The sequence below is a fragment of the Diuraphis noxia genome, unplaced genomic scaffold (genome assembly GCF_037042655.1).
Source record: "Diuraphis noxia isolate RWA-SAM2 unplaced genomic scaffold, SU_Dnox_SAM2 contig0002, whole genome shotgun sequence".
NCBI lineage: Eukaryota > Metazoa > Arthropoda > Insecta > Hemiptera > Aphididae > Diuraphis > Diuraphis noxia.
The window spans coordinates 84,733,627-84,749,307 of record NW_028301712.1 but is presented as its reverse complement, the minus strand read 5'-3'; the positions used below and the strand labels follow the sequence as shown (position 1 = coordinate 84,749,307).

Genomic DNA, 15,681 nt, shown 5'->3' with positions numbered 1-15,681 from the left:
CTAGCAAACTGCCATTCCTTCACGAATCTGTATGATATCACGACCGGAAATGAATATTCCTGCGCACTTCGTGTGGACGGTGACAGGATAGTGGTGATGAATGGGCGGGCGGCGCAAAATTGACGGATAGAAAATTTTGTTAATTAATGATTCGGTCGGTCTTCAGGTGCAATGGCTAGCAACCCAGTGACCTTGCCGTCCTCGTACGTCGCCAAGTATAACAGGTTCGTGGACAACATACTGAACCGTATTAACAAAGTTCTGAGGAAGAACTACGACCCGGTCAACGTGCGCCTACAAACTCCCACGCAGACCACTGACAAGAAGAAGGGTACCACCTCTCAAAAACCAAAAACCAAACCAAAAATGGAATCCAGAGAAAGGTAACACCTTTATCCAATATATTATTAAACATAATGCATGATTGAATTCTATAGATTTTAATTTATAATTTATAAAATATTGATGCGTAGGTAACTACATAATATTATGTGATATTATGCATGCCAATCGATAAATCGACTATTAGGTATCAATGATGAATAACATAAATCTAGTGTTTACGCGCCTTTTTTTTACATAAGAATACCTATGGCTATGACAGTGGTGATGAAACTTATCAAAAAAAAGTCTGTACACTAGTATTTTACTAGAGTGCAAGACTATTTGAATTATCTGATAGACTAAAAAATACGATTTGAAATATTCATCACACATTATGATTTGTAAGTGTATAAGAATATTATGTATATTTTGTAGGTGGATTAAAATTGATATTTAGTACTTTAGTAGGTAATTACCCGATGATTTATGGATTCTCGACTTTGGTTTGACCATTGCTTCTCAAAATTGTTTTTGATAATTAAGTACTTACCTCATATCTACTAAGCAAGTTATGGCGTGATACCTGCCTTTTAAGAATTGATACTGCAAATAATTATGAAATCATTTGTTGACATAACTAGAAGACAAATTTTTGAATACATTTATCCTGTATCAGTATATTCCATGTTTCCCAAACTGTAGTCGGCGGACCCTTAGGAGTCAGCATATAATATACCAAACTGGGTCCGCAAATAATAATAATTTATTATTGTTGGATTACGTTATTTTTATCACGGAGTCTGCAATCATTTTTACCATACTCTTTAAGTTATCTGGCGGAGGGAAAGTTTGGGAAACACTGGTGTATCACCCATTGTAATTTCCCTGTCGTTTGTCACCATAAAATAAAATATATCAGACATATCAAATGTAATTATTATTAAGTGCTTATTGAAGCACTGTAAAATTGTGATCAAATTTAAAATAATTGACTAAATCATAGGTAATCATCTCATGTATTATAAAGTAAAGTTTAGAAGAAAAAAAACTCTTATAAAATTCTGTTCATATTTTTGTTTACATACCAGCGAATAATAATGATAGAAAATATGTATGACTATATTAACTTTTTCAATATCAACTGCACTATATACATAAACAATATTTAATTAAATTGCTGTGCGAATATTTCTGGAGACTGTCGACGGTACAAGATCAATACTGACAATTTTAAGTGTTCAAATGCACACGACTCATAGCGTCGGTAAATGTTCAAAAGCGAGAGCTCTGTTGCAAAACACATTTATTTATATACATTCTTAATATAATTATTAACATATCATCTTCTCTTCACAGTCACTCCTTTAAATTATAGTCCTCGAATAACCCACACTCATCTCCCCTAGATGTGCACCAGGTCAATATATTATGTGGAATTCCCCATCATCTCTTTCTTGATTTTTATTCTGTATCGTATCAGCAAAAGACTAATCTCAAATTACTCCTCTCAATATGTTCAAAACATTTTATTTCATTTCAATTTACAATCCCACCACAGCATCCATTTGAATTCAAATATAATATTCTTAAAGCAACTGGTCTCATTAATACAATATATTTTATAAAATAATAAAACAGATTATAAAAAAAAAAAATACATAACTGATTACAATACAAATAATACAATACTTGATAGTTGTCTTCTTCATCGTTGAATTAGAGTGTAAAATATTCTATCATTAGAACGTGATAATAAATATTTTCCGGAATGCTGTAGATGATTGAATTAATAAAATAAAAACATTTTACTTTATAACATATAAAATGATATTAGGTACTCATTCAAACTATTTGAAATGTTTGCCTTATAGTAGAAAAATTATACACATTGGTTAAATTGCTAATTGCATTTTTTCTGCATGCGCTAAAATATTTCTCTCCCAACACAAAATATCACAAATTCATCCATAAAAATTTTATATTAAACTCATCAGAAACATATTTTATTCAGGTTTTTAATTTTTGGGAGCTTTAATTTAGAGAATCGTATTAAGCTTGATAATACTAATAAGAGTGCGTTAACCATATTTTTAAGGGTTTTACTCGTTTTTTAAATCGAGTTAACTCCTTGCTCTAGTTATTATCATCAAAGATTTTAAGTGTAAATAATAAATATTAATAACTTTTTGCGTCCAATACACCATACACATTATGCCCAACAATATAATATAGGCAACAAAAGATATTAACTGTATAAGAGCATATTTTGATGCACGTCATTTGTTTGGGTTGAAACGATTGCTTTCGAATTTTAATTTCAGTTTCACGCAGTCGTTTATAATTTGTCGGCGACGTGACGACACGTGTTAGTACACAAATTCATTTTACAACAGCAATTGAATTACATATACACATATATATATTTTAAACACTGCAGCATTGCTATCGTCATTATATGTATAAAAGTACGTAAATACAATGCTGCAGTGTTTAAAACGCGCGTATCCAATTGGTTTGTGTACGACATTGTTGAGTTTTGTCGCGAGGCTAAAATGTGCTCAAAGGTGGGCATTTATAGGTACATGTTGTAGTAAATGTCCCACAAAACCTATTACCAAGTAATCACACAATACGGTTTTGTAACGCTCGTAGGTACACAACAATCGAAACTTCACGACGAATGATGCGAACGTTTATTCAAACAACAATTATGCGCCGTTTTCGACTGCAACAGGCATAAAACACAATATTATTATATATTTTATTTGATATGGTTTTCGAACACACGCGCACACTTCGGCATTTGCAGTGTAATGAAACACGCCTTCTCTTCTGCCCGAGAGCACTGCACGGTTATAGTGTTGTCCAGGGCACCTGTAGTAGAGACCAGTAGCCACCACTATATCTACTGTTAAGAAGAAAATTCATATTGAACGGCCGCTTCGAGATTGTATAGAGGGTTTCACGGTTTTTCATTCATTCTTTTTGAAAAAGTCAAAAGCCAGTTTTTAGTTTCCCCGATATCGAAAGGCAAGAGCCAATTCGCTTGTTCCTCCCAACGCAAAGATGAATTCAGTACCGAATTCAATAGGTAAACGCCGTCATTTGCGCCAGAAAAATATGACGAAAACACTTAGATAGGTGTGGTACCTGCGTGCTATATAGAGTCGAATAAATCCCTAAAAATATGCTTAATATTTACATATTATTAAAAAAAAACTACAGAGCCGTGTACTAATTAGATTTTTAAATAATTTCAAGAAAATACAAATTGTTTTCTGTATATTCTATTCAGATGATCTAAATTTCAGTTGACATAAAAAATACGAACAAAATATGTTCAATAAAATTTATGAGCTTTTTTTAATGATGTATATGAATATTATGATTTACTAGTACAGTTTCGGAAGTAGGTACCCAAAAATATAGTTATGCTTTTGGCGCAATTTATTATGTGTTCGCCATCACGTACGTAGATATCGATCTTATTGGATAAGGTGATTTTTTTATAATTTTTAACAAGGTATTTTTTTTAATTTTTGATATTATAATTTATTTTCCTCATTAATTGCTGAAATAACTACAAAATAAGTGTCGTGTTCTAAATATGATTCAAAATATCTTTGTTTTTTATACTTTCGACCGGTTTAATTAATATTATTAGCGACATTAATCACATTAATTATGTGTTATTAACTAAATTATCTTATCACTTTTTTTCTGGTTAAAATATAATACCCCAATATAGCCACAGACACAAACATTTATCGAACACGATACTATTATAATATACATATAATTTAATGCCGATGGACTCAATTAGTTGATTCTGGCCACAACATTATTTTAAACTACATTGCCAATGCCTATGTACTATAATACGTTGACCCTCGTCTGTCGTCAAAAGGTTTACCTTAGTGATATGAGAAGCAGTAAAAAAAAAATGTTAAATCCACTATAAACTATATTTCTGCTAGTAAATATTATTATTATTATTATTATTATTAAGTCGTGAGTACATCACTTAGGTTTTCACGCGGCACACGTAATATTACTTATTGTGCCTGAAATCTGGGACACTAGTTATATAGCTGGCATGTGCCTATTATATTTTAGACGCCACGATTTTGGGTTTAAACGATTTCACGCCAACTGCAGACCGTACGTACTCAACAACCATGCATGTATTATACAAATTTAAATCAAGGACGCTAATTTAAAATGTAAATAAATCGTAATCTGTCATATTTTCAACTGCAACCTGAGACACGGCCGGGTTGTAAGACTATACGAAAAGAAATCTTTTTTTTTTGTACTCCCATTATTAGTAGGTACATTCCACCGCGCGAGCTGTATAATATTTTTCAAGTTATTTTCCGCGAGACTCTAGGGATTGATTTTATCGTGAATAATTTATAACATTACAGAGAGAGAAATATATGTATATTATATCAAAATATAATTGTGTTACCACCTGCTGCCACTGCATATTATACAATATACATATACCTTCTCTCGGAATAAACGTGCAAATCCACAACCTGCAGGCTGTGCGAAGTTATTCAAAACCGTATTTAGACGCCGATCAAAATATGTGTCGAGACATGGCGCCCGCGTAACCGCAGCTGACAGCGACATTATAATGTACCAACTATGGTATACCCAGTGGCGTAACCAGAACTTTTAATGCCCGTGGCAAAATAATCCAATCGAGCCCTTAGTTTTATAAATTTGTAAGAAAGAGATATGAGAAATAGCCTACAAAAATTAACCACCTATAAAATTCTACCCTGCTATAAAATGTTACAAACAATAAAAAACATGTTTAGTGTAATATTATTTTTATAGTAAAATTGTACTAAACATTTTTTTGGCTTAAAAAATATATACAAAGCAATACAAAATTTCTTCTTTCTTGCTTTTGCTTCGGCAAACATATCGATTAAATTTTCAAAGGTTCAACTTCTCGGGCTGTTTCTTGTTCGATTGAAATTAACGTCAGGCCACTTAAACGATCTTGCATCATTGTACTCCTTAAATATCCTTTAATAATTTTTAGTTTCGAAAATGACCGGAACGCGCTTGCAGATGTAACAGGAATTGTCAAAAATAATAAAAGAGCAGTACATACTTCTGGGAAACTGGCTGTTAAAGAATGATTTTTCACGATTAAAAGTTGAGCAAGATCTCTAGTTGAATTCAGTTGACTTATTTGATTTTTAAGAGTTGATCTTACAGCTAAAATGTTACGTTCGGTTTCAAAGACAAGCGATTGCGATAACATTCATTCTTATTTCCATTCTACAAATAACAATATCATTAAATGTATAATAATATTAATATCGACAATGTCAACGGACTGGTAAATAAAATAATCTATAAATATAATCGTGATCAGTTATTAAATTTATTTTATTTTACAAGAATATACATATATTTTTAAACGGAATCGTATTTATAAATTTCACTAATGGTGATTTGTTTTTGACTTTTTTTTTTTTTTTGAAGGGCTCTCTAGAGTCCTGCCACCCTATCGTTACGACACTGGGTATAGGTATATACCTAGGTATATAATGTTACAACATAGGTGCGTGTATATTGTTTGTAAATGCCCTAGGATGGTAACAATTCGATCCTTCGATCGTTAAATATATTATATTTTGTACTTATAGTTAGACAGTGTGAAAACTATATTGAAATAACGAAATCGTATAAAAAGTATTGAATTAAATCATATCTTTTGCGCTCGACGTTTTTCGGCTTTGTAGTAATATAATATCCAGGAAAAAAAACAAAAAAAAGGTTTATTACTTTACAGCACAATAGATTCGCACATTAAAGCTTTTTGGAAACATTGTTTTCTAAAATGCATAAACAATACCAATTTTACCAGTTCAAATGCCTGATAATTCAAGTGTAACTTTTTGCTTTTAATGGAATCGAGGATACTTTTTTTTCATTACATTTTTTGTTTGAAAGGTGCAGTTTCATCTACTATTATTATTATTTTTTATTTTTTATTTTTTTTTTTTTACTTGGGGTTGAGGCTTCAACAACAAGGGTCATTAGCCTGTGGAACTGTGGGGGAGGGAACTGTTGGTTTTGGTACTCGTGGATGTTTTGGCAGAATTTCGAATGGGCATCCGTAGTTTTCTATCATGCACGGGTGAGAGGGGGGGGGGGTTGTGGCGGCCTCTCTTTCCAGATAGCATGAACTGCCCGGAAAGTGATACCGCCCATGACCGGAATTCGAACCGGCGACGGTGCGCATCACCTTAATCCGCCCGTCCACTACACCCCCCTATTATTATTATTATTATGACAATAATTTTTATTTGTTCGCCTCTATTGTTATTTTTCAACAACAAAACAAAATTAATAAAATAATATCGCCTTTATAAATTTAGTATTTACTGTTTATAGCGTTCGTCGTTAACCATTATCATCAAATTCAAACCTATTGTAAACATACAATTAAATATTATTTGCATTAGAGCAAGTATTTAACAGGGTTTTTTTTTATACTTTTATATTGTGTAAGTAACTTCACGATGTTGCACTCCTTCAATACTATCTATATAGTATAGACGGGTAGTTAGTTTTTAGCGGAATAATAGTGTCAATGTTTAACTTTAAATGTTGCGTAGAAAATGTAAGAAATTATTATTTACACAGTCATCAGTTCTAATCATACCCAATAAATATTTGTTTAACAATTAACCTGGCCCTCCGATGATTTGAACTCATATTAGTCCAATCATATAAAAACAAAGAGAAAATCCCTCAACGTAAAACTTCACAAAATTAGACACCTTCTTAAATCAAATCTTCCACTCAATACCAAACTCTTAAAATATATACAAATTATCCACCTCACATTTACCTGTGAATTAAAACTATGGAGAACGGCCAAATACAGTGGCGGCCTGGGTTCATTTTTTTTAGTCGGCTAGAATTTAAAAAGGCCCCTGACCGCAATAAGACTAATAGCAAAATGTGCAAATGCAAATGGCTATGGACCTTTTTACAGTTTTACATTTTTAAAGATACCTAATCATTTTGAAGTTCTACTACCCCCCCTCTTCCAAAAAAATGTATAATATGTAACTATTTTTGTAAGTACCTTATTTAGGTTTCAATTAACTTTACCCCTTTGGCTAATACGACTATCTAACACGATTTAAGATAATATCTACAAACTAAGTTATTTATGAACATTTAAAATAATATAATCTCAATCGGGTAATGGCTCTGGCTGTAAGGGCCCATTTAGCCAAAGACCCAGTCGGCGATCGCCGACTCGCCGACCTGGCCAGGCCGCCACTGGCCAAATAATCCAACATTTAAATATTTCACCTCATTACTAAAGCTCCTTGGCACATCAGCAACCTCACCCTTCACACAGACCTCAAAATTCAAAATATTCACACACTGTCCCCTCACTACCATCATAAAAACACGTATAACCATTAACCATTCCAATCCTCTAATGTCCAACCTCTGTTCCCCCACACTTCTGGATAACCCACAGCGTTGTCAGCGAAATTAGTCTAGGGACCTTCTCAACCTTTAAGAAAAATAAATTAACAAAAAAAACTGCCTAGAATTTTGAAATAGTGTCGCTTGGACACCTCCTTCAATAAACTATTCCAGTCTTGTAGTCTAACCACCATTTTATCTAATTTATAAATTTAATACACATCGTAAAACATTATTTTATAAGATAAAAAAAAGATTATTATGTATAGTTGAATGAGTAATATTATTTGTTTTTAATATAATATGTATTTATATATTCTTGTCTCGTACTTCGATCTGCACAACTATAAATAAGTAAATATTGTGTGAATTTGTACATTTTGTAAATCGCATTTTTTATTTTATTTTATTTTTTTTTTAAGCGTTCGACAGACAGAAGCGTCAAAAAACGGCACCGTAGCAGCTCCGGCGACGGAAAAGTCAGCGACCCCTGTTCCACAACATCCGACTGCAGTAAACGGAACATCGTCCAGGGCTCAACGCAAACACCACAAGCACCACGATAGGACGTCAAAGGCGCAGAACAAGCCCAAAGTTACCAAAAACAAGGTATGTAGTATTATATAGACGATAGATAGGTGACCATTTTATGGACCCGCCCTCGTCCTTATCATCACTACCCCTAGCAAGTATATTATACAACATTTGAAGTGGGCAGATGCGTAGTCCTGACCTCTCTCCGTATAAAAGTGTACACCACATTACCCCGATATGGGATACATCACCGTCCCTTAAAATCTCAAAGGTTAATTTAGGTAAACATATAATACGGTAAACCGTGTTTTTGTAATAAATTGCATAGAGTCAAGAACAGTGCCCCGTGCAGCTCTCCTCCTGACACTATCATAATATACGCCAATATTAAAAATGCAAACACCCTTTTTATATCCGTTAAAAATAATTTTACTTATATTCGAAAATGCATACCATAAATCGCTTTACGTATTACTTGGTTAATACAAACAATTATTAAGTTCCCACGTATACATACGAGCGTACACAAACAAAGTTTAAAAAAAAAACGCTTTCAAAAAGGTTTTTTTAGCACGTACCACGCAATGTATAGTGCAAAACGCAATAATATAATTTTTTTTACGAAACAACCCTCTAACTGGTACAGCTGACAAATAATGTAATAATTTAAAAGCAAATTAATACGTGATTGAATGAAATAAAATCAATGGATTCGATTAAATTCAACATCTCGGAATGAAATTAAAAATCGACATCTATAACAATAACCGCACGTCGTTATAACGGAGCCGGGTAAAGTTTAATAATAATGTTACACATAGTGGTTATACTATACTCGTATTATATCAACTCGTAACCGACAGCCGTAATGTATGATATACCTACCGACTACCACCGATATACGCTTTCAAATTTAACCTTTCAAATTATGCTATAAAGGGACCAACAGTATATACGCGTAACGGTTCATTAATATGCAGGTAGGTACGTACACGTGAAAATGTACAGACGGAGACCGTCATTTAACCGTTTGTAGGTGCACAATATAATATATTACATTATTACAGCCATATAGGTATTAATATTATGATGCTATACAGGCCCACGACCACAATCAATTAAATTGTTATTATTATTTTATAATTGGGGCTAGGCAATAACAAATTATAAAATATGCAAAAACAAATGTTTATTATTATTTATTATTATTACTTATTATACTATTAGTTCATATTATTACATTAAATATTAGTTTATATTATTACATGCTACTATGATATGCCAAAAACTATCGATTTTGTGAAGTATACCATTTAAAATTAACTATAACTTATGAAAATTTAAGAATTTAAGTTAAAAAAAAATCAAATTCTCAAAAATCTATGAATATACAATTATGTTCAAAATATGAAAAAATATGCAAAAAATAAATTGGTTCTATTTAAACGAGAATAATCCAAATCGTGGACAAATCTGGCAACCAATCAATTTGGACTTAAGGGAAATAACATGCAAATGCATATAAATCCTAGCCCTATTTATTGTAATTAAGACTGAAAATTTGGTGTCTTAAAAAACTTTTAAAAAAATATGCACTATTAAAATGCATCCATGTCCTATATTATATAATTATTTAAATGGTACACAATTTATAAAATTCATTAAAAATCTAGAAAAATATTTTTCGTATAAAATCACTAATATCTGTTGTATCTATATATAAAAACATTTTATTTCAATATTATTTAATATAATAATTTAATGATCATAAAAGATCGACACAACAAGGTATATCATGCTGTCTCTTATCAGTTTTATTAACTGTAGTATTTTAAAACACAATGGTTAGATCATATGAGGTTAGAAATGTCTAAGATATTCAAATTTTTAATTATTTATATTAATTATTATAATAGTATGTTGTATTGTGTATAAAATGCCATTAATATTATTGAAACAGAATTGTATAGCACTTAAATTTATCTTCAAATCATAAAAATGTAAAATTGAATTCGGTTGTCTATCCTATAAGATTTGTTCCAAATAAGAATCGTTAGGAAAAAAAATGCCGGGTGCATTGAAATATCGACGTTGTTTATAATATCACGTACAACTCATATTATATAATATTTATTATATTATTAGATCGTATGAAGCAAAACATGTTATTATTATTATTATTTTCAATTGATTTTAGCCAGCCACCAAGCCCCATAGTCCGCCTAGAGCTAGAGCTACCATGTACGGACTGAGCAGTCTGCGCCGAGACGGAGATGTCACCGTGAACGTGATGAATAGCCACACGACGGTGAAGACCAAGTTTTTGGTCGGTCCGCTAACTTTGAAAGTCGAAAAAGAGGTAAGTTTGTTACTATCATTCAGCCCAACACCAATAATTCACAACTAATTACCTACAATGAACTCCGGAATCCGCGGATACACTCGACTATTGTTATTTCGTTATCTACGGGAGCAAAGTTATGTAATAGAAAGGTGGGGAATTGTCCCCTACTGGCCCTACTACTTTTTATCAGAGAAAAATACATATATCTCTAATGCTTATGGGCGTAGGAAATTATAAGAATGACTTCTTAATTATTGAATTAGTAGTCATTTATTATTTTAAATAAAAATATATATATATATTTGATTGACTTGTAACTTAACCGCATATAGTTGTAGGTATTAATTTAATGCGTACAGTGTATGTATACCTTTTACTTTTAAATTGACTAACTAAACAATTAACTGCTGGTCAATTAAAAATCTAAGTAATTACAGTGGTCAGTTCATCTAATTAAGTAATTAAAATTCATTTTACAACTTATTTAGTCAAGTGTAAAACTTAAAAAAAAAAAACTAATGTTTGAGCTATATTATTTGTTAACGTCAACCTTTGCTGGTAATAATTATTCGAGGGGTCATCTCCTACTCCGATATACTATTAGTCCTGATTGGAAAGGTGATTTTGTGCTTGTCCTTCGCCACTTCCATAAAAAAAAAATGTCTCCCAATTATGGTACTGATGGTTTAGCTATGCCTACTGACCCGTACTTTTGAAAATAAAGAGTAAATAACATACATATAGATACCTAACCATAGATACGTACGTACTTAAATCTTTGATAACCGTGGATTTATACGTACCTATTTAGGCGCCGGTGAATCGTCAGCATCCTGAAACGGCGAGGTTTTCTAAAATACCGGCCGTCTCGCGTAAATGATTATAATAATAATTAGCAATGCTTTATGATATATGCGGTGTGTTTATTGTGTACCAGGAAAAAATATTAATATTGTATAATATTATTTACAATGGATGGGGACAGTGAGTGTCATAGTCGCGTCGGCCAGGCTCAGGCAAGCGATCCGGCGCAGTGGTCGCTCGTGTCGACTAACAGCAAACGCTAGTTACCCAGACATAATATTGTGACGTATTAATGTGTCGTTCGCTCGGGGATGTTACAATGGTGGGGCGGTTCTCCAACCGACAGCGAGTGCAGTCTATGCAAAGCGGCTACTGCAGCTCGGTAAATAGAAGCCCGGGACGGCAACAAGTGGCCGGAAGGGGGGACGGGATTGGCGACGGCGGTCGTGCGGTGTCGGCTGAACAACGGCGATGTCGTTTCGTCCATCCGGCAAAGTTTCCTAGCTGGTTCTCAGTGCGGTTAGGTTCCCTATGACGACTCGGTTGATCCACACAGCATACTTCGGCCGGCAATCCCCGATGTTCTGATGGAGTTACTGACTTCAGAAGTGACGTTTTGATCTGTGGGTCGGTAGTCGTCCGATGCGAACCCACATCCGATGTGGGTTCGGTGCTGTATCGACTTGACAGTGTCTGTGCGTATGGCCGGCCGTCACAAGCTCGCGACAGCACTGACGCGGACTTTTATCGGCTGGCACGGTTGGTTGCGGTCGCAGCTGGCTACGTTGTTGGTCCGGACGATTGACTATAAAGTTGTTTCGGTTGGTATTCTGTTCTTCGGCAGGGGTCAGCAACCTTTTTTGACGGAAGAACCAAAATTTACAATATACACAAATTTTCTGATTTTAAAGAGCCATTAAAAATGTTCATCATTTTTTAAAAATTATTTTATTTTTAAATTTTAATGGACACAATTATACAATTTTACAGTTATTAATGAATGGGTTACATCAAGAGAGATACATATTATAAGGTTACATCAATGGGAGCATTGGCTTTGCATGTCTTTCGAAAGTTTTGTTAAGTCTGGCTCATAATTTGTTGTTTTAGGTATCGGGTTATCGTTATGTATTAAATTCCATATTTTCAAAAGCAACAAAAATAGTATAAATTTTTTTTAATTATGAAATATTGTTTTTACACATAAAATATTAATTTTTGCGTGTGGAATTGAAGAGCTGCAACTCAAGATCAAAAGAGCCATATGAGACTCGCGAGCCGCAAGTTGCCGACCCCTGTTCTTCGGGTATTCGCTGTGGTCTTAAGCGCTGGACGGTTGATGAAATATGTACGTGATGATGTACATTTATGAAATACTGAGAAGTGAGAGTGAAGATGATGCTCTTGTAGAAAACGTCAGGTGTATAATATACTAACTGGTAAACTATGGATGTGCAGCCGTGTGCTGCTGTGTTTACTATCGGTACGGATTGCTTTGGCATTTGGACAGTTTTTAAGCTATTTTTGAGGGGTTGGTCTTATTATTTTTGTTGTTGTCTTACCTAACCGGCGGACTAGCTTTTGTAGTCGAGCGGTGTCCTTGTGGGTTGTAGTTTAGCTTCTAAGTCGACCCTGTGGTGTGATTCGTAAATGGTGAGCTCTGATAGGCAGTCCTGAAAAGGACTTTTTTCATTATGCGTGGTCACACCGTTATAATCCATAGAACTCATTACTCATATAATATAATGATATTCAGATCAACGTAATTCTATTATGTTATGGCCCGGTACTGTGTACGAAATACGTACATGCATGTAGTACCTAATGAATGCTTTTATTGTTAGCTCACGTTCCGGTCATCTAAATAATTTTTAAGAAATGGAGTTATTGGTGTTTTTTTTAGGTACCAATTTTCCGGTACAATCATATTATTCCAAATTCTGAATTTAAACTCAAACAACTGTATAATAATATATTTATGTGCAAAGTATTCTATTAAAATACGGTCCAATTGTAAAGGTAAAAAGACGGAATTGGCTACTTTTATGTTTAAAATAAATACCCATCACGCGTCAATCGATTTCCATGTATTTTGATTTTTTTTCTTCCGTTGACACGTTTTTGTGTTTAGTGAATAATATTAAATAAGTTCACATGCGGTTAGAAAAAAAAATGTAGGTAGGTACAATATTCCATGAAATAATCGGATATTCAATATTTTAAATGAAATACTTTTTTACTTCTGTTCTATTTCTACCTTTTCACTGATTTATTTTTCGTATACCAATTTTATTATTTTAAATTCACTCGAGTGCTAAAATTTCTACGTACCTTTTAATACTACTTTTATACACTATTATTTTAATAGTTATTATTATATTAGTGTGTGCAAAAATACATATCGGAGGCATGCTGGCTGCTTCGGACACGTTTTGCATAATTGTTATGTCTCGCAACAATACAATAATTATAATCCATTTTCATTTATCAGTTCTCTGAGCCCATAACACGTGCTTGATGTACACTGAATGCGAGCTCTACACACAATATGCAGTTAGAACTCTTATGTTGACTGCACCGCCGTGACAATGACCACGTCTAGTGTACTGCCTATTTATGCGTGAAAAAAAAGAAACTAATTACGTGACACGTTTGTGTGGGCAATAGTTTAAATGAAAAGGATGCGTCTCGGAGTACAATATAATGATTCAAGACGTCCGCGATGTAGTGTGTCTGTTCGTGATTTTTAGTATTTTTTTTTTTTTTTTTTTTTGTAGAGAAACCATGAAAATAAATGGAGCATGCCCTAATAATGTTTTACATTGACCATTTGTATATAGTTATTATAGTCATTCGAATTCGAACAATAATAATTCAATATTAGTTTATTAATACAGTATCCTTGATCTATGTAAACAAATTATTGTTCAGAAAATGATATGTTTTTAGAGTTTAAAATAATCAATACTATTGGTTTCTATAATAAAATCGAACCTAAATTTTTCGTTCATCAATACGACATACAACGAGAAGGGCGAAAAACTTAAAATTATTTTTATATAAATAATTTCAATATTAACAGTTAAAAATTAATTAAACCAAAATATAATTTTATGGAATAATCGTTGTATTGTTCTTAAGGCGAATCGCTCTGCAAAACCATCAATATCTTTTATCAAATTAATAGACTAGGTGCTATAATAGTAGAGTACAATATTATATTTTAGTACCTATTGCATAAATAAGAATAAAATATTATTTACTTCAAACAATAACTTATTATTAGTTTTTAAAAGTTTATTTCTTAATACTAAAATGGCAGAAAATTAAGAACCCGTTTTATTTTATACTTTTTATAAAATATTATTAAGGACGGTTTTGAGAAGTATTAAAAACTATATTTTAAAATAAAGTTTTTAAAGTGGAAACAAAATAATTAAACAATGTTTGTTATAAACAAAACATTTTAGACTATATTAATATATTTTGTAAACATTTTAAAAAGTAGTATATTCTACCTATATGCCATATGATAAATAGTATAATACAGTTTTAACCGGCAATATACTTAGCAAAGTGAAACAAAATATTGATATTCTGTAAAATTCGACAGTACGTTATAAATTTATAACAGATATTAAATCAGCAAACGTCTGCACCTTTGTATCATTTGAACGCCACAATATTTATTTTTATATTTATTGACAAGCGATAATCGGCGTGTCGCAAATATTATAAACTGGGTATAGTTATCCGTTTTACGAAATTTACTATTATAAAACACTTCATTTCACGTTATTAAGTTATACTTAATGTGTTATGAATATACGTAATATTTTAATACACGTGGCAGCGCAGTGTAGGATTCGGTCGAAAACTTCGACGTGAGTCTAAACGAACCGAATTATTTGAAGAAAAAAAAATCGGGAAAATCTTAAGGGAAAAAAACCAAGAATTTTACGGCGCACCGACTTTGGTGTAAATTGCGTTGCGGGTGATACGCCGGATAAACCGTTTCGGGTCTGATAGTTTCGAGATCATAAATCTTAACGCCACCACCACACCACCAACGCCACTGCCGACACGGTGACCGAAGTGTGTGTTTTCGTTAACGAGCTGTGTTACAGGTCTTGTAATAATGCTACTGTAGAGTATAACATATATTATATTTCTATACAAACTTTTAGTCACGCCAG

General features: G+C 32.7%; 1 protein-coding gene across 6 annotated transcripts in view; it reads left to right on the top strand.

Moving 5' to 3' along the window:
- Positions 1-15,681, top strand: part of LOC107166749 (uncharacterized) — a 41,450-nt gene that overhangs the window by 17,559 nt on the left and 8,210 nt on the right. For all 6 annotated transcript variants that reach the window (XM_089218703.1, XM_089218704.1, XM_089218697.1 and 3 more), the window contains exons 4-6: positions 167-383; positions 8,226-8,412; positions 10,535-10,696. In XM_089218703.1, the coding sequence (XP_089074829.1) occupies positions 167-383; positions 8,226-8,412; positions 10,535-10,696 (566 nt within the window). The remainder of the gene's footprint in view (positions 1-166; positions 384-8,225; positions 8,413-10,534; positions 10,697-15,681) is intronic.